Here is a 20,376-nt window from a genome sequence, read left to right as displayed (position 1 = left end):
ATTCCAAATTCAAAACCTGATGCAAACAGAAACCTGTTCACGCTGAATTTTTCAGCGTGAACAGGTTTCTGATCGCTTCGCTGAATTTTTTGGGATGCGTCAGATTTATTTTCAGCATTAACAATTTTTGTTGGCTTTACTGAATTTTTTTTGATTCTCTAATTTTTTTTATTTGAATTCAAAATTCAAAAAATCAAATCTATGCTCTTCGAGAACCAAAAAAAATCAGCGACCCAAAAAATGATAGATGAAGATTCTCACCCATCATACCTCTATTTTTATATAATATATTGATAGTTCTGTGAGCCAATAGCATATTTTACTAAAAAGTACTTTGAAGTAAGTTATTCTGCAGCAACTTGTGAATAGTCCCTATTGATGTTCAATTAGATTATCCCTATGGGAAAAACTTGCTGTCCTGTTTGATACGTCCATTGAATGGAGTGAAATTACTTGTGCAATTGGTTTTTATCAATGGCATGCCACACGAGAAGTATTGTGGGGTCCTTTTGTGAGCCAAAGGACATCAATCATGTGGTTGGGTTTCATATCCCTCAGCGATGATAAGTCAGCAAGATCCGCTGTATTGCAGTTCCACTCTTTGATGGCTAGCTAAATGTGTGATGGCAAAGTAGTTCAGAATGAATATTTCCACAATATATATTTCCGTACCCTAAAACCCATGTCAGTGAACACTAAGTTGACATGGAGTATAATTGTGTTGTTGCAACATAACTATTGATCTTATTTGCATGGTAACCATGAAAGCCAACCTCACTTGCTGAAAAGATACGCAAATAACACAGGAAAAATTTATACAATGATATATGTCCATAAGAGGTCCCGTCTTCATCTGTGCGCAGTTATTTCATTGCATTTCATCCATGAAATTCTAAGGAGCACTGCTAGCAGAAAACCTAAAACTTCAAGTTTTATGCAAACACAAACTTGACAGGATTAGGTAAGGCTCCATGTGGATTGGTGTTACTGGGTCTATTTCTCCAATCACAGATTGGAATTGGCTATTTGCAAGGCATTTCTCACACGGACCCGATGCCATGAAGTGTTCAGTATTCCTCTCAGGTTCCATATGTCCGCTACATTTTCAGGTTGGACATTTGCTGCTGAATCAACCTACCCATCAACAAGATTAACACAAAAATGTCAGTCTAAAAGCATGAAAACAAAAGAACATAATGAATCTTCAAGCTTTACGGCAACTGCAATATGTCAAAAGGTGAACATCTGATATAAAGCGGTAGCTTATTGGACCAGATCAGAACCAATTTTGAATATCAGAGAACACTTAAGCATGTCCGTCAATAAATTTACGATGATACATTCATAACTTGAAGACATCTGAAAAGATTGTAACATGGTAAAAACTCATGTTTTAACATTTACATTATCTTCAAGAAAAATGTGATAGACAATACTGCCGCAAAGGCATTTGACAAAAGGACAATATACAGTAGTAAATAATCTTCTTATTTGACATAACATTCTAGTTAGTAAGAAGTAGCCTCCAATTATGTAATTTATAGCCACCACCAACATAATTCAGACAATAAAGAAGACTATACGTAATTTAGTAGCGACTTGAAGTCATCAGAAATACATAAGAAGTTGATGAAAATTACAAGCAATTCTTGTTGAGATAGAATTGTGGAAGAGTTTTGAAAGGCCAGAAAGCATCAAAACAGAACCACTGTTGCATTGAATTAACTTGTCTAATCATCTTTGGAGTACTTCAAACACTTTGCCAATATGGAGCAAATTAATGTGTTATATCAAATCTGCACATGCACTAATGCAGTAATCCACCAATCGCTTGCTTACATTGGAAAACTGAAAAGACTTGACCAAACAATCATATTCTGGCTTTTCTACGGAACCAAGATAATATAGCAATCCACATACATCATGGCTCAAATCAGGGTTAAGGAGCATCCAAATCCAAATGTTTTTTCCACCACAGTCATTTCAAGAGATGCTGCATCAATTATTGTTGCATTAACCATGGTATGGCAGCAGTTAGCACCATAGATGCCTTAGCTTGGAATGTAAGTATATCACACTAACAACTATCTGAATTAATTTCAGTCAAATGGAATTCTTTTTTCCTTGAAAATTCATGAAGCAGGCTAGATCATCAATGCATATCAAGGAAAAATAATGCTTCATATTGTCGTAACTAGGCCAGTGTTTCATCTAAAGGTAAAATTTAAATAATAATAAATAGTAGATAATAATAATAACAAAATAATAATAATAATAGTAACAGTGATCATATTAATAGTAATAGTGTCAGCAGCAGCAGCAGTAGAAATAATATTAATAAAAATAGAATAATACTAATAGTAATAATATTAGTAACAGTAATAATAATAATAGTAACAATAGTGATGGTAATAATAATAGTTAATAATGATGACCATAATCATGATGATGATGAACATAATAATAATAATAAGCATATTAATAATAACAATCATAATAATAGCCATAGATGATTATCCACATGATAGCAGCAAATGCCTACCGCTTTAGCAATCACTTCAGCATTTCCTGGTATCTCAACCACGGATTTAAATAGAACCCAAGCCCACTTATCACTGTTCATATCATCAGATACATATGGCTCGCTGCCCTTCTGATGCCTCTGTGCTTCCACCCACGTCTTTCCCCCATCAACAGATATGTCCACTCTCTCAATTCCACGACCACCACCAGACACAGCATATCCAGCAACAGTAATCTGCAATCCAACAATCAATCGAAAGAGGTTCTATGACCATACATCACCACAAAATCAAATGAAATCTGAGTATGCTGGAGTCTGGAGATCTAACCTTTCCTTGCTTGACATAATCCACATCCTCTAGGGAGCAAATGGCACACTGTCAGGCCACACAAATAAGAAAAATTAGCAGCTCAATTTACTCAAAAACTGTGAGAAAAGCATGTGATAAAGAGAGAATAAGCAAAATTGCACTGCTATTCAGTTAATGAAGAATATATATAGAAAACATACATGCTAGGTGAGGTTCAAATTTATCATATATCATTTATGCCCCACATAGTTTTTGACATTGGACTGGACAGTGCCCATACATCAAAGGTTGGAGTCCTCAGTCCATCATGATCTAAATGAGACTCAAAAATTACACATCAGATTGTGATCAACTAACAGGTCAGCCCAATGCAAAGAGTCAAAAGGTGAACATACCAAAAGTTTTGCCATCCACAAAAAGATTTCTCACCACCATTCCTAAATGTATTCAAAACCAAAGAACATAAGCCTATGTTGTTTGTTCTACTAGTTTTAACATCATCTAACTCTATATTATGAATAGTTTCAAATGATTTAGGTCTGAAGTTATATTTTCTTTATTGAAAATGAGTTCCATACACATGGCATAGAATTGGAGAGGTTGGGCATCAGCAAAGAAAAATGCAAATATACCTGAACTGGAAAATCCATTTGTGGCCTTCTGGTAGACCAATTGATATTGTCCCAATTAACTGATGGTGGAAACATTTTGTAATCCTTTTGCATAAAAAAACCCTGATTCAAGGAAATATGATTAACAAGAAACTTTCATGATAAATAAAATCAAAAACTGTTATAGCAAATAAAATTAAAAGAAAATTTTCAATATTTCAGTAACCTGACATTCTTCTTGAATGATGCTGATTTTATCCAACCATTTAACTGAACGTGCACCAATAACACCAGGAACAACCACCCGCAATGGATATCCATGATCACGATTGAGGACCTTTTCATAATAATAAACTTTATCAGAAAAGTTGTCATAGCATACTGGGATCAATAATGACAAAGTATCAAGGATAGTGAGTTTATTGATGCTAGAAGTACAGTTATTATTTACAAGCGAACTGCTATGTATTACTATTTTGGAGTGTATGCTGGAGCAGCAGGCAGATATAGCCCCATACATGCACATGACGAGAGAGAGAGAGAGGTGGTGCTGAGATAGAGAAAGTGGTTAGTCACCTTACAGTAGGACTGGGGTTTCAATCCTATCACTGCAACATCAAAGATGGAAGATTTAAATTGAAAACATGACAATTAAGCATGTAGGATGCCGGCAAACCACCAGTCAAATGTCTCCAGGTTTCTTAGTCATGCGTCATGTAGTTCCAAAATGGACAAGTTTACAGAATTGTGTTTTCGTTACTGGCTGATAAGCATCCTAATCAGCTGAATTTTAGTTATTGTGGTTCAAAATTCCAGACTAAGATATTGTGGATCATAATCAATGTATAGACCCTTTAACTTAAAACATCCATCACTAGTGTTATAATGTTACAGTTGAAACCTGAGACCTAGTGGAAGGATATTAGCACAACTGTTCATACGTTAACACACAAAAAACCTGAGAGAAAGCAGACCTCAAATGCTAAAACTAAAAGAAAAATTTGATGCCAAGAGTTGAGTTCTGAACATTATCTTCTTTTCTTGCTTTATTTTAAAATGCATAACATCCATTAAGTAGAGTTAGCATCATTTATAATCTTAAAAGTTCGCATATCATTAGCATCACTTTTCCACTTACACACTAATCCTTCAAAGAGAATCCCACCAAGTCGTTAAGGACAATATGCGTGCATGAATGTGAGAAGCTGCTAACACATGTTGTCCTCAAGACCCATACCTGGACACATCCTATGGTGCGCATATGCATGCATACACACACAAACATGAGTGCACAGATGGAAAGAGAGAAACCCAAAAAGCATATAACTCATAATGCATGTTAGTCCATCGTTCAGTGACTAAGAAGGCAATATTTTGGATATGTTTACAGCAAATAAAATAATAGTCGAAGGCTATCCAATAAATTATGCAAGAGAAGGATATAGGCTATATGATATCATGACATGGGAAAACTGTATCTTGGGCAACAAGCTATGTTTCACTCTTTACATTCAACATCAACAAGCAATATCCTTAGAATGTAAAACATGGCAATAAATAACAATGCCTTTCTAATTGTCCATAACCACAACTATCCAGCCTTTTTTCCAACTATATCCTATTCAAAGGACCACCTCGGATGTTATTCCAGTTGTAAGGCTGCCTTTCCAATTCTCACATGTCAATTCTTATCTTATCTTTTCTTTTTTTGTCTTCTCAAATATCTCATTAAGAAATCGACAACGTCCTTCCCATGCACAACATTACATATGCCACAGCATGTATGCACAAGTACCATGTTTTTGATAAGAGATTATCGTCTCCAAGGAAGAGGGTGTGCCTTGGTGCAACAGTAAGGTTGCTCCATTTTGCCTTGGGCATCACAGGTCCGAAACATGAAAACAGCTTCTCCAGACAGGTGGGTAAGACTGCGTACGTCTAACCCTCCTTAGACCTTGTAATGGATGAAGCCTGGTGCACAGGGTTATCATTTTAGTATTGTCTCCAAGGACTCAGTATTGATCCATTACTACTTCATGTTCTCTAAGTATCAGAAACTCTCATCTATGATAGGTTATCCAGAGTTTGCAAAATGATTACATGCCAAATAAAGTTTCAAGGACTTAAGTCCAATTTCCTTGAGAACGGCATTGTTAATGCGGTCCCCTAGGAGAATCTATGCTTTCAATCAAAAGTGCAACGATTTTCGACACATTAGATTGGGAAATGGAGGAGCTCTACCAACACGATTTTGTAATTCCAACTGACCAGCATAGAAATTTCCCAATTCATTGGCAAACCACAATGATCATTCTATATCTGTTTTACTTTCCAAGAGCTGCAATACAAGAAACATAAGAGAAATGTAAAAAGAAAAATGAGGCAGTGTAAACAAATATGGATGACAACCTATAAGCAAATTATCCATTAGCATAAAGGAAAGAGATCACATCCAATGTTATTACATCCAAGGAATTGGGTTGGACAAATAGACCAACAAAGGGAAAAAGAAAAAGAGTTATCATGAATTTTTATATGAAGGAAAAACTTATAAAAATGGCAATGCCATTTACATGAAAATCATGTGAAAAGCCCACAACTTCCTTCAAGTAGATGGCAACATGCTCAACATTCATATGAATTCAATATTCATTACCTCTCCATTCATTTCATATGCAAGCAAGACATCGGCCTCAGGATTTGTGGCCTGCCCCAGGGGAATTGATGCCTTGTAGGGACCACCATTTTCCTCCTACAAAGTTGCAAATTAAGAAAATCAAGAGTCATAATTGCTAATCATTAGCAGACAGAAGAGCTAAGGGACTAAATATCACTACCCAATTTCTTAGGTTAATATATCATAGATAGTTACCGAACTAAAGATACAATACTTACTTTGCACTTGTCAACACTAATAAATTCAACATGCTTCCCTCCTAATGATGTGACTGTAGTGAGTTTGGATATTCCAACAAGTTCAAGAACATCTGATAATTTAGCTCCTCCCCAAGTTGCTGGAAAAAGGCCAATAATGAATTACAATTTAAAGTACTACCAAGAATAAAACAAAATACATAAGAATGTACGTTAAAAAGGTACTGAACATTAAGATGCCTATGCCTATAAAAGAAAAAAAATCTGAATTACAAAATCTTTAGTGAAATGGCCTTTTCTGGGATAACTAAAGAAGGATCAACTCTTAATAGGAGAGAGTTCTTGCTGTTTGAAACATTCTATTCATCGAACTAATGAAGGAAAACCTCAATGTTAGACATACTTTAAGGAAAAATTGCAAAAAGACCCCTCATGTTAGATGGATTTTTACTTACCACCCCACTTGTGTAAAATGCCCTTAAGATGCCATGTAAAATAACAAAATCAACCTTGACCTATGGTTTCTCCATGATGCTCTAGTTTGGGACCTAGCCGAAACCACACCTACCTTAGGAGGAGATGTGAAAGACATGCCTCATAAGGAGACGGTGAAGAAGATGCTCTCGGGGATGCTGAACCTCTAGCTCGAGCCCACCCAAAATGCTTCAAGCTCGAGCAAGCTGAGTAGGCTGTCCAGCCCATGAAGAGGTCAATCAATGATCACCGCTCAACTGAGGTTATCATTGTCCCTCTGAAGTTAGCAAAGTCAAAATAGCTTGTAGGAGCTCCTCAACAGCCTCGGCAATGGCCACAACATCATTCTCCGTAAGTCGATGAGCATGTCGAGCTCCAACTTGCCATTGTTATCCCTTATCCCTAACAAGGATGGATTGTCTTTGTCCAATTCATCCACCTCTCCGATGGTCGGAGAGTTCCATGATTCTATGGCATTGGAAAAAAAAAAAGAGTATGCGGTGGACCTCTCCCTCCCATACATCAAGAACAGCATCTACTCCACCAAGCTTACTCCCATGATTGGACCCAGTGTCCCTTTGTTCACCCTGAAGAGGATGATTGCTAGAGGGATCTAAGGAAGTTTCTGCTCCTTGCCCGAACTTCTAAAGGGCACTTGTAGGAGGGGGGATGTGCAGGAATGCTTATGAGGTATTCGATTGCTGGCTCCATCAGGTGTAGTATTGCACAAGGCTCTGTATGAATGGTACCAGTTGTGCTCGCAGGTATCCACCTCTATTCTCACACTAACGAGGAACTACACCCACTTTATGTTTCAACTAGCTCCAACATACCATCTCCTCAATCTTATAACTCAGTGGCGATGGAGATGGCAATAGTGAAGACTCTCTTTCTAGGGTCACCATCTTCTATTTTAGTGATGTTTTTGATCCATCTTACACCTCCCATGTCTTCATTCACCAATGTCAGAGGGCTCGTCTTTGCTCTAGCCATAGTTGAACGTGCCTGACCTACATCTTCCAAGGAGCAATCTCCAATCCAACCTTTGCACTTCTCGCAATGCAAGAGACATGCATGTTGCTGGATTTTTCAATACTTTTAGAGCTTGAAGCAACACAACAATAGCTCACTAATTCTGATTTTCATCCTTCCAAGCTTGCCTTGGCTTGCCTTTAGCTAGGAATCAGCTATTCATTCAAAAAATGTGATACATCCAAACTTGATGACCTCTTCTTTTGCCAACATTTCTTATCTCCAAGATATAATTCTGAGTGGGAGTTGTTTTCTCGCCAACCATGTCACCCGTGCTCAATTCCAACAGCAACAACAAAGCCCTACTCTTACCCATTAACACCACCAATATGTTCTCTCCTAAAACTCCTTGGCCAATTCCAAGCCCAGCTGGGAGTGTCTTCCCCAATATGGATGTCTCCTCAAAACATGGAGCTGGTCTTGCCTTGAGATCTTGTCTCATTGCTCTTGCCACGATGAGAAAAATTAGGAAAACAATCAAAAGAGATGAAAAAAAGAGTAAAATGGAAAAAGAAAACAAGGAGAAGATGATGCCTATGATTTTACGCAGCGTTCTCAGAACTGTCCCAAACTGGACGGTTCAGGGCGTGCCGAACTGGATCGGTGGGGAATCGAAATGGTTCCAGCATGAAAAACGGCACACGCCAGTGCCGGAGAAGAAAGAGAGGGAAACAGAGGGAGAGAGAGAGAGAAGAGGAGAAGGAGAGAGAGTAAGACACTGTCGGAGGCCGACGGTGCCCTGCTGTGATGGCTGGAGGGCCGCTTCCGATTGGTTCGCCCGATAGGGCTATTAAACAAAAGAAAAAGAGAAAGAGAAGGGGGAGACCACTAGAGATGGGAGGACGGGCCGACGGAGAGGCCACTGGAGGACTCTGGGTGGCCGCCGTGGCCATCGGGCAGCGAAACCGGCGTGGGTGGTTTTTTAAAAAAATTAAAATCGATGGAGTCGGCAATCGGATTGCCGGCTTCATTTTTTTAATTTTTTTAAAAAAGCAAAAATAGTGAAGCCGGCAAATGATTTGCCACCTTCACTCTAATTTCACTTTTTTAAAAAAATCTAGTGAAACAGGGGCATCGTCCCTATTTCACGCCCACGACACCACACGCGTGAACTGCATCGTCCGACGGCAACGACAGCCAGCCAGAGGCCGTCCAACGGTCACGGCGGCTCCTTCCCCTCCCTCCTTTTCTTTCTTCCTCCCTCTCTCTCTATTTCTCTCTCTTTCTTTTTTTTTCTTCTCTCGATTTCTTTTCTTGTTTCGATTCGTGCCGGTTCGATCTGGTACGGAACCATATCGGACCGTGCCACTGGCCGACCGGAACGGCCACCGGTTCTAATTTTGAAAATCTTGATTTTAAGAGCTTAAAAGGTACCAGTCAACCATCCCAAACAATTCAGTGTATTTTAGTCCTAAAAGCAATTTAAGTCATCATGTGATAGGTGTGTGAGGTGACTGTACTAACAAAGATGAACAACAAGATCTAGTAACTCAAATGGCCCAATTAAAATTTTTTTTAAAGCAGAGGGGGTGTGAGTGCAATTCGATCAAAGTAGAGGGTGTGTTACCATAATTTTCCTTATATTTTACATAATGTTTTATACTCATGGTAGAGTAAAACTCAAAACTTTCACCTAAGCTAAACCTGAAAGTAGTTCTTATTCTCATTATTTTGAGATCTTATTGACTTTTACACACCAACCAGCAAAATTTGGCATTCCTTTTTCTATTCTTTTGATTTTTAAAAGGTAGAAAAATCCCTTGCATTTTGCATAAATTTACAAATACCCCCTCATATTTTCAATTACTGTAATGTCAACCCTACATTTTTCAGATTTTTGCAATATTGCCCACCCTCCCAATAAGATCAAGCTCACTAGTATTGCTTACTTGTTAGTTGTCATGGCTGTAACTAGTGGTGATTGGAGCTATCATCACAATCACCATTATGAACTAAACCCACTCTCAAATTCTAATCTTAACCGCATCCCCTCCCATAACCCTTTTCTCTATAATGGCCACACAGCCACTGCTGTGACCCTTTGACCACCGCTGCCACTACTCCCATCTCCCCACCCTCATCCACCGACAGTTGCTGCTCATTTCGTCCTCTCCTTCCTCTTCCTCATCTTTCCCCTCTCTCTATCTTTCCTCCTTTTTTCCACTCCCTCTCTCTCCAAAAATCCCAGCCAATGGGAAGCAGGAATTAGAAAGACAAGTGCTTCCATTCTGTGCCGATGAAAAAAGCTCCATCTTCTACAACAATGGAATCATTAGTTTATATCTCTCTTCCTCTTTTGATACACAAAGAAGCCATATGATGAGTGAGAGGGGAAAAAGATCAAGAAATGCAACTAAACTGCTTTCATAATCCCAGTCATTCGTTGTTAGAACTTTCATAAGTTAAGCCTAATAGCTTCTAAGAGCATTATTTGGTTTAGCATCCATCTCTTTGCCATTAGATGACCATAAGGATGAATCTTCTACCAACTGATCTTCGAAGCCCCAGCATAATGGAACTTGATTTGCCAAAGACAAGAATTTGATTTTAGCTGGTTTTTGACTTTTTGTTGCAGGAGATGGGCATTTCTCCAAAATCCCCTCATGATCTTAGGTGACAAAACTCTTCTAGGCCCATTCTTTGGCGGGTAAATATCATAGATAAGTTGGTCAACTTTTTCATTGACCAACTTATCCAATATTCTCACACTTCTCTAAGTAGATAAATTATTTTTCCATGGATAGCATTTATCCATGAAATGGGGGAAGTCTTAGCCCACCTAAGTAGTAGATAAGTCATTTTTCCGTCAACAGGAAAAACAATCTTTTTATTTTATTCCTAATATATCCTTAACTCTATAATAATATAATACTATCTTATATATAATATAATATAATATTGTTATTGAATAATAATATTTTATTATTTTAATATAATATTATTATAATAATATAATGTTACAGTATAATATCTTTTTTTATTATTATAATATAATATTAATATCTTATATTATTATAATAATAAAATATAATATAATAATGCATTATTTAATATATATTATAACATATAATTTATTTTGTTATATGTAATATAATTTATTGTATTATATTATATTATATATAACATATATTATCTACATTTACGAATATATATTATAACATATAAAATATAATATGTTATACTATTATATTATATATAATAACATTTATATAACAAAAGATGTTATGGGAAATATAGATAGATCTTCGCAACTTATCCAAGAACTAGTAAAGCAAAAGAACATGGATAACAAATTCCCAAGCCATTTTTCAATGCATAAAAAAATATGAATAAATTATTTTCCTTACTAAATGTTGTCTAAGAAATACTTATCCAGAACAATACAGATTTCTGGATAGATTTTTTATCCTCAGAAGAATAGGCCCTCTAGGTAAAGATGGGCTTGATCTATCAATCTATGTTGAACCTAAAGGGCTTGATATTCTTTGTCACTTTGGTTTGATCTTAATACAATTCTTTAAGAGATCTTGCTATCTATCCATAAAGGGAACACCAAGACAACATTTTATAATAGAATACTAAAAACCATAGAATTCCGTACTAGCCCAAACTGATCGGTACATGATGTATCGAGCCGGACCGACAGGAGATTGAGACAGTTCGGTCGAGGAAAATGGTACAGTGGAGGGAGAGAAAAAGAGAAGAGAAAGAGGAGGAGAGGGAGATAGAGCACGACGTCATTAGAGGCCGGTGGTGGCCCGTGTAACCGTTGGAGGGCCGGAGAAGCCTCCATGACTCGATGTCGCCTTATAGAGCTTTTAAACGAACGAGAAAGAGAGAGAAGGGGGAGCGACCATACCGGAGGGGGAGCTGATGGCGGAGGAGCTGCTGGATGGCCACCATAGCCACCAGACGGTTGAAAAATGTGCAGACAAAGCCGCAGCCGCGAAACAAGGGCGACCGCCCTTGTTCACTCATCAGCTTTTTTTTTAAAAGTTCGATAAATAGTGAAGCTGGCAATCGATTTGCCGACTTCACTTTTTAAGAATTAAAAAAAAAAAATTAAAACAGTAAAGTCGACAATGAATTTGCCGGCTTCATCGTAATCCATATTTAAAAAAAAAACATGAAACAAGGGCGATCACCCCCGTTTCACACCCACAGCACCGCAGGTGTTGAGTATGCCGTCTGACGGCCATAGCAGCCAATCGAAGCCGCTCCGACAGCCTCTTCAATGGCTTTGCCTCCCTCCTTTTCTTTCTTCCCCCCTCTCTTTCTCTCTCTTTTGCTCCTCCCGGTTCGATTTTTTTGCTCTATGTCAATTTGTACTGGTCCGATCTAGTACGGATCCATACCCACCCATACCGCCAGCCGGTCGGCATAGGTTCTGGTATCGAGTCTGCGAGCTTTGCCAAAAACTAATAGCATTTAAGAAGCACAAAATAGATGAAATATCACCTGATCCTACTATTTGGTTGAGACTCAATACGAAAAGGCAAGGGCAATGATGTATGTGTGGAATCCGCTAAACCTATAGCTTTGTCATGAGCGAGTAAAAGAAAGCAAAAGAACTTGGACCCATTAGAAGAAAATGAGAAACATTGGGTGATGCATTCAATCCCAAAAGGATATCCTGAATGCAACAAATGCCTATTTCTTTGTGCATCAAAGAAAACACTCAGCATCTTCCTCAGTTTCCATTCACTCTTTCAAATAAAGCAAGTCATCTGACAGCGCCAAGTCTGATATCCTCTTCATCCTCAAGGTGTGGAAAGAGAAGGAGAGGGAGAAGAGAAGGAAAGAGGAGCGAAAAGAAGAGGATGATGGAGGAGAGGAGGACAGGGATGGTGACGATCGAGAACCAGGGAGACATCGACAGCAGTGGCAGTGGCCTTGAGGGGTGGGGGTCACCGGCAGGGCTATGTGGCCATCTCAAGGAAGAGGGGCGAAGAAAGGGATGGAGTCAGGATTAAGATTTAAGGATGGGTTTTGTTTAAGAGGGTGATGGTGATGATAGATCCAATCATCACATAATTCCTCCATAGCAGTCAATACATAGGCACTTCTATCCACATGAGCTGATAACTAGGTACTTCCTGCAATCCACATCCATGTTAGCTGACAAATAAGCATTGCCAACGAGTTTTGGCCCCCAATTAAGAGGATGGTGGGCACCATTGCAACAATTCAGAAAATGCAAGGTTGACATTACAACAATTGGACATGTAGAGAGGTATTTGCAAATTCATGCAAAATGCGGGTTTTTTTTCCCACTTTTAAAACTTCAACTTTTCTAATTAGGTAAATTTCTATGCATGGCAGAGTAAACTCAGAATTTTTTCACCGAACTCAGCTTGAAAATAGTTCTTATAATCACTGTTTTGCCACCATATTGACTTTTACGCACCAACCACCATACTTTCCCATTCCTCTTCTTCTATGCTGGCTGGATTCTTCTTTGATTTTTAAAAACTTTGAACTTTTCTAACTATTCTAAATCTGATTATTTATAATTCCATTTCATACTAAATTCAGAGTTGGTGGTTATAACTTTAACAAATTTAATCTGTCATTTCAAGATCATTTAAAATTTTAGGCAATTTTAAACATGATATTCTATTAGCTTATTATAAAAAAATAAGTCCCCCTGACTTAAGTTAAGTGCATATCGGAGTTGGTTAATGAATTTTGCAACATTAAGTTTCTGGATTCAAATTCCACTTAACCATGAGAAAAAATATTTAATTTGTTCATCTTCACTTGCACTGGATATTACATCTTTGCCGAATAACACTAAATCGGAATTTGGCAAAAATGCCTCTAGATTAACACTTATAATGTAGTGTTGTCAGCAACAATATTTCAGAATTCAGACATTTAATACCACAAGATATAATCTTAATAAATTAACAAAATAGAATTATTATCAATGTATCTCCAACTTTTCTATTTTCCAAACTTCATTAAATGTACATTCCACATTACTTAGCACATGTGAGGCTCTAAATTATGTTAGAATTTGTTGATTTGTATCTATTTTCCCCAATTATTCCTGACTAAACTAAAAGGATATAATTCCACTAAGCGCATGGTGTTCACTTCAGAATCTTGATCCCTCTTGATTCCATCACTCCTAATTCTTAGCTATTATATATTTATCAAAACAGTCCTACTCAATTATTCGCATCCAATAGTTCATTGTTATATGTAAATCAGAGAGGCTTCCTGAAAGTATCCTACATCTTTTTTCATCAACATAACTTCCATGCTCTTAGCCCCAAATGCACTCCCATGACCACAACTATTCAACCTCAGCCAATTAATCTTAACTTGACAGTGTCTGCAAACATATAAACTTTTCCTTCTGTTTCTCTCAACCTTCCTTTCATATCATGATTCTAACATCCTTTCAGCATCTTCAAGCATATAAATTTTTCCTTTCCATTTCTCTCAACCTTCCTTTTCACACTCATGATTGTCATATCCTTTCAACACCGTTCCCTATAATTTTCCAATTTCTTATTCTACTCCACCCCAAAATTTTGCCAAATTTCTTCTCTATATGTTTGTGAAGCAATCCATAACTCCTGTGGACATAGGAAATAGACCGGTCCGGTTCAGGCCGAATTTTCAGAAAATGGCATGAACCGGACCGAACCAATCGGTTCCGTACAGTATTAGCCCGAACCGATCGGTTCGGTCTAGTTCGATCCAGTTCGACTTGGTTTTCTTTTTTTTTTTTGTGCTGTTGGATGGGATTTTTTTTTTTTTTTGATTTTTCTATATCCAGTACGGTATGATACGGTACTGTACCGAACGACAACCGGCACGGATTCCGATACCGAGTCCACGAACCTTATGTAAGATAGTATCCACAGTACCAGCTGCAAGTAACTAAGATAACTGTCCGTCATCATCATGCTGTGACAGAATTTCAAGCATTTTTTTCAAAGGAGAAACTTTTATTCACAATAAAGGTCTTGAATATAAATATTAATGTAAAAATTTCCAAACAAAATACACATTGCACATTCATAGTTATCATTAAATGCATGAAAATATGCATTACCATTTCCAAGAGCAGCAACATCCCAACCAACACCTTTCACTGTGCGCGTTTTGCTCATTGCTGTCCTTCTATTACCTGCACACTGCATAGCTTATGATTAGTTAGACCAATGTTTAATTCTCATGTTTTCTGACCAAACAATAAGAACCTACTAGGCACCACATGACATTTTACCTGTAAAGTGGCAGTAACATCGTACTTGGGCAGTTTCCTGCGAATCAAGTCATAATTTCACTTCTTGTTTGAAAGCAAGAAACATCTTATTGGCTGTAAATGTAATACTATAGCATAATCATGATATATTAATTTACCTAATATCGGCCATGGATAGCTGTATAGGCTTCTTGACCAAACCATCTATGGAAACACGGTATCTGCTATGCCAAACAAATACAAGCATTCAATTTACAAGCATTTAAAATGTATGTCATTGGACTTGAACATGCACTGCATAGAAATTGACCTCTCAATGTCATCAACTATTGGAATTGGTCCATGATTTCTCTTATAGAAGAAATCAATAGGAGTAACATAGGATGAAATAAGAGCTGCTCGTGGAGGTTCAGCATTAAATGGCTCCTGCACTCCAGAAGCAGATGCAAAATATTTATAATGCAGCTTTTGGACACATAATTTCTAAATTTAGATCCTAAAGAATTGTAATATAGCAGTTGTTTGCAAAGAATGGAAAACATAAAAGAGAAGTAGAGACTTAAAGAATCCCTGAATGAAATGACCTCTGAAGCAAATGACATGCAGAATATTGCTGATGCAGTCTAGTATCTAGAAATATCACACAAAAAGTAGGTATCAACTTTGCTGCTTAACAAAATTTTCAAGTAAAACAGCTATGCATGGTACCAAATATATAGTAATATTCATCATGTAATTGATACAATCTCATCAGAAGAATTGTGGTAAAATGATTATTATCATCCCTCAATACGTACTATTAAGCCCACTTTAAGGAACCCTGTTTTAGGTAGGCCTGCAGCACTTAGATCCAAACCTGAACCCTGATCCGTGTAAACAGTTTATGAAACATCAGATGGATGACATAAGAGGTAAATCATGTTCAAATGCTTTCGTTAGGATGAAATGCAGCAGCTTTCAGAGTATTTACGTCTTCAAAATGAAAACAGAGGACCCAGCAAATGGGGTCTAACAGGCCCTAAGCAGACAGCCATAACATCAGGGGTGTTTTGGTCTTTTGACCAATGTGTCCAACCAGCCCCCCCTCCCCAGTCCACCAAAAGAAAAAAAAAAAAAAAAATCAGGCCTTCTATTCTTAATCCTTCTTTTTTTCTTCTTATTTTTCTTACCCTACATCATCAGTCTGCAGTCATGATTGGATTTTCCCATATCTAAATATTGTTTTCCTGAAAGGAACTTAAGAACCAGAAGTTCTATTCGGGACAGCAGCAGCGCCTGCAACCTGCACCATCGACCAAATTTCACCTACTATGTGATATTTTTATGATTTATCACAACAGTGCCATCCAATTATCATAGGATTTATTATTTATCATTATACGAATAAATGTATTACTTTTGTTTCACTCTAACCTTTCGAAACGAGAAATTACCAAATACAATGGAATACAAATATTTCTGTTATTTTAAATTAACATATGTAGCACTGTATCATCTAACTTTGTTGAGAGCATCAGTTTGCATCTCTCATATCAGCTCATGATGTAGACTACTTAAGGACACTTTCACTCTCAAACGCTTACAAAACTCCTTACAGCTATCAATTCTTTAAGGTAAGCATCAATACAACATTTTGTAATTCCATAATCGTGACAATAAGCAGCATGCACCAAAGTCCAAACAATCGCTTGCCTCTACCAATAACCAATCACCATAAATCTCAGGAACCATAAAATCTGCTAAATAATGCAACTATATGACATTTCCATCCCATCTCTAAAAAATAATAATAATAAAATAAAAAAAGAAAGAATCTTACAGCAGAAGTTATTGCAAAAGGTAAGGGAGACCTTAGCACAGCACATTAACCACATTATTGTTTTGCTAATGTTACGAGTTTTAATTGCACAAAAGTTACTTCTATGTATAAGATACTTTAAATTAGTATTATATATTAAAATTATGTTATAGACATATTTTTATAAGACTTTCTAAATGTTCCTTGTAACAATTACTTAGTTCCAAAGCAATACAAATTTGTCACCTAACTTGTGTTTCTTATTAGCTTCATATGATATTTTTCATTTGTGTCAAGATTTGCCGTCTCGATACCGGACCCTATACCAATACCATCATATTACAATATCCGTATGTGATTTGGTATAGTACGATATCGCATTATACGAGATAGCATACCGAGCATCGGTACAATACAAGATACCAACCAATACAAGATCGATATGGTATGATATAGGATAGGAGTGTACCGGACAGTTCGGCCCAGTACGGCATTCCATGATTTGTATATTTTCTATAGTTGTAATAACTTTATTACATTTAGTCATTTGAAGCTCCATCATTAGAACTAAGAGTATCAAAGTCAGCTAAACTCTGTCATAGATTTTGTTAGTTTTAAAATTTTAATATTTTAATTACAAGTGAGCACTATATATGTAACATTTTATATTAAAACAATCAGGTATTTTCTTGAGTTAAAAAGACATTTTCTATATAAATGATAGGATAAATTATGTCGTTTCCATGTCTCAATATCTTTCCATGATATTCTAGAGTTAACTGTTAAATTCCACAATGCATTAGCTAAAATATATGTAATTTTATGTGTCGGTATGACACGATTACCTTCAGTGGCCTCTTACATCTTTTTTGATCTATCAAGATATCTTACTCCAACAATAAGTTTCAACTGAAAACCTTGGTAACATAATGCCCAAACAGAAGCTTGTCAACTCACTAAGTTAAACCATTAACTTCCCCTAATTGGTTAATCCCAGAGTATAGTAGCATCCTGTAACTAAACAATCAGTACAAAACCATCAACTGTTCTCCTGTAAAAGTGCAATGCTCTCAACCAAGCTACAACCAGTGTCCCCTCATTTTCCCACTAACAAGCATGTTAAATTTTGATCCTTGCAGCCTGTGGAAAGGATGATTCATGAAGTGATCAACTTTGTACATTGACATGCTCTTTAGAAATATCATATGATTTGATCGTTAGCAGACAAAACCAAAATTGTAGATGATCAGAAACTTATCACACTGAACATAAATTACATCAAAGATCAATGAGGAAAAAAGAAACCTATATATGGTTACAGAAAGTCAGCTAAAGTGGCAGCGATGAGGCCCATGATTGGAAGAGAATGCAAGGTATTAGCATCTTGTAGAAGCCCTACATCATAGCAAAAACCATCCAAAGGGCCAAACTTTCAACCCTTCGTTTAATCTTACTTCTCGAAAAAGGCGCAAACGCTCAATCTCCAATTTATTTGCAATCAACATGCAATTTTCCAATTGCAGATAAACTCACAAGCTGAGTTTACAATTTCCAGAAAAAAATATGTTTTGTAACAGATACCATAACGACTATTAAGGTCTCCACTAAAAGATCAACAAAGTGTTCCGACTACTCACACTTCTAGGTTTTCAAAGAATGTCAAAGTCCAAACTTGATATTAAAGTAGATTCAATCTAACAAAAATTCCAAGAATTTATTTAATAAGATGTGAATTAGATGGATCATCCAAGGATTCATAAGAGCAAATTAGAAGCCACAATACAAGAACAAAAATAATGTAGACGTAGCAATTTTCTTTAGTTCTCCCATTTTTATATCCAGATTCGGATCCATTTCCGGTCGTGTTCTCCATATAAAAAGACGTGATAAATTCCAAAGAAGACAGTGCCCGCAATTTTATGATCTAACATATATTTTGAGCTCATAAAATTACTCAATTGCCTCCGAAATCAAGAGAAAAAGAGGAAAAAGAAGAAGAAAATTTTGGGAACGAATGGGTCGGGAAGCGATCGATAACCTTGGAGTTGATTCTGAGAGCCGGGTGACGAGGGGGCTCCTGAGAGTAATCCGAGGGGCTTCTGAGGCCTGTCATTTTTCTCCCTAAATTCTCTTCTTCTGTTCTTTTCCCCTCTCTCCCTTATAATCGGAGGTTCGGGGAACTGGCGACGACGGATATCGACAAACGAGTACCATCGGAAAGCACTCCGGGAGCAAAATATGAGGAAGTAGCGCGTTCCGATCACGTGACCTAAGTTGCTCATCAGCTGTGGCTTGCAGGGCTGGATATGGGCTCAGACCAGCTCGAGACCCATTAGACCGGTCCGATTTTAGATCGAACTTTGAATTTGGTCCGAAATCATTCAAGTCAGGTTTAAGTTTAGAAATAAAATTTATTTTTATTTTAAGTCGGGCTCGAATAGACCTATAACCCGATCCGGATCTGAGCCCGAAAATAAAGGTTAAAGCCCAAGCCCCTTCTTCTTTCCCACATTTCTCTCTCATCCTCCTCCTCTTTCTTTCCATCCTCATCTCCACCACTACGGCCTGCCTTGATGTCGAACCCCACCACCTGCCGCATCGCCGACATCACCCTCTGTAGTGAGTCCGAATACCCCATCCTCACCCACGTCGGTCTCTCCGACAGCATCATGTCCGATCGCATCTCCTCCAAGATCGATCTCCTTCGACTGCCTCATCACCCTCATCCTCGCCGATTGGAAGTAGATCTCCAGTCCCATCCCCCCTGCATCACCTTTCTTCCCCTCTTTCGCATCCTCGATGATCGAGACTCGATCTCATCAGCAACCACCTCTCCAGTCAGATTGGTCCCCTTCTGGCCGACATCAGCCATCTCTCTCGCCTCACCGTTTTAACATCTCCAACAACCAGATCTTCGACCAGATCCCCACCTCCCTCTCCTCTCTCTCTCTCCTCTCTGTTGCACCTCGATCTCAGCATGAAGGAGGGGTCGGTGCCACGATGGTCGTCAGAGAGGAACTTGCGACGGTGGAGGATTGTTGATCTCATCGTTCAAGTAGCAGAGGTGGTGCTCATCGAGGCCCTCATTCTGGATTCAGATGTGGTCGTGGAGGATCTCAAAGTGCCATCGATCGGCCTCGACATGGTCACAGCACTTGGAGGTGTCGTCGTGGTCGGCCATCGGAATGGGTGGGTGCTCCAGTGGCAGTAGGTGGATGCGACGACGGCCATGCAGGCATGGCTAGGGCGGTCCTCATGGGTGGCAGTCGATGGAGTGGATGTGGAGGAGAGGGTCGATGTTGTGAAGAGTGGGCTCAAGTTGGCCCAATTGGGCTCGAACCAGGTTTGGACCTATTTTTTTTCAAAATAATCGAGCATAAGCCTGATCCGAAGCTCGAAAATTTTTTTCGAATGGACTCGGATAGGGGTATGGTCCGACTCAGTCTAGTCCACTTCTAGCCCTAGTGGCTTGTGTGCTTTTCCATCACGATATCCTAGAGGTTGTGTTTGGTGCATCACCAGATAGACAGG

General features: G+C 38.0%; 1 protein-coding gene across 1 annotated transcript; it reads right to left on the bottom strand.

Annotated features, from left to right (window-relative positions):
* Positions 1-778: 778 nt before the first annotated feature.
* On the bottom strand, positions 779-19,063 carry LOC105048915 (sulfite oxidase). The gene is made up of 12 exons (XM_010928403.3): positions 18,884-19,063; positions 15,358-15,473; positions 15,206-15,268; positions 15,069-15,105; positions 14,895-14,976; positions 6,341-6,459; positions 6,102-6,197; positions 3,672-3,782; positions 3,467-3,568; positions 2,853-2,900; positions 2,543-2,758; positions 779-1,134 (listed from the first exon to the last, which is right to left on the bottom strand). Exons 1-12 carry the CDS (start codon positions 18,956-18,958, stop codon positions 1,006-1,008), a joined length of 1,194 nt encoding a protein of 397 aa, XP_010926705.3. The 5' UTR covers positions 18,959-19,063; the 3' UTR covers positions 779-1,005.
* Between the last annotated feature and the right edge of the window lie 1,313 nt (positions 19,064-20,376).

Source organism: Elaeis guineensis, chromosome 7, assembly GCF_000442705.2.
Source record: "Elaeis guineensis isolate ETL-2024a chromosome 7, EG11, whole genome shotgun sequence".
Classification (NCBI taxonomy): Eukaryota; Viridiplantae; Streptophyta; class Magnoliopsida; order Arecales; family Arecaceae; genus Elaeis; species Elaeis guineensis.
This window is presented reverse-complemented; position numbering and strand designations above follow the sequence as displayed.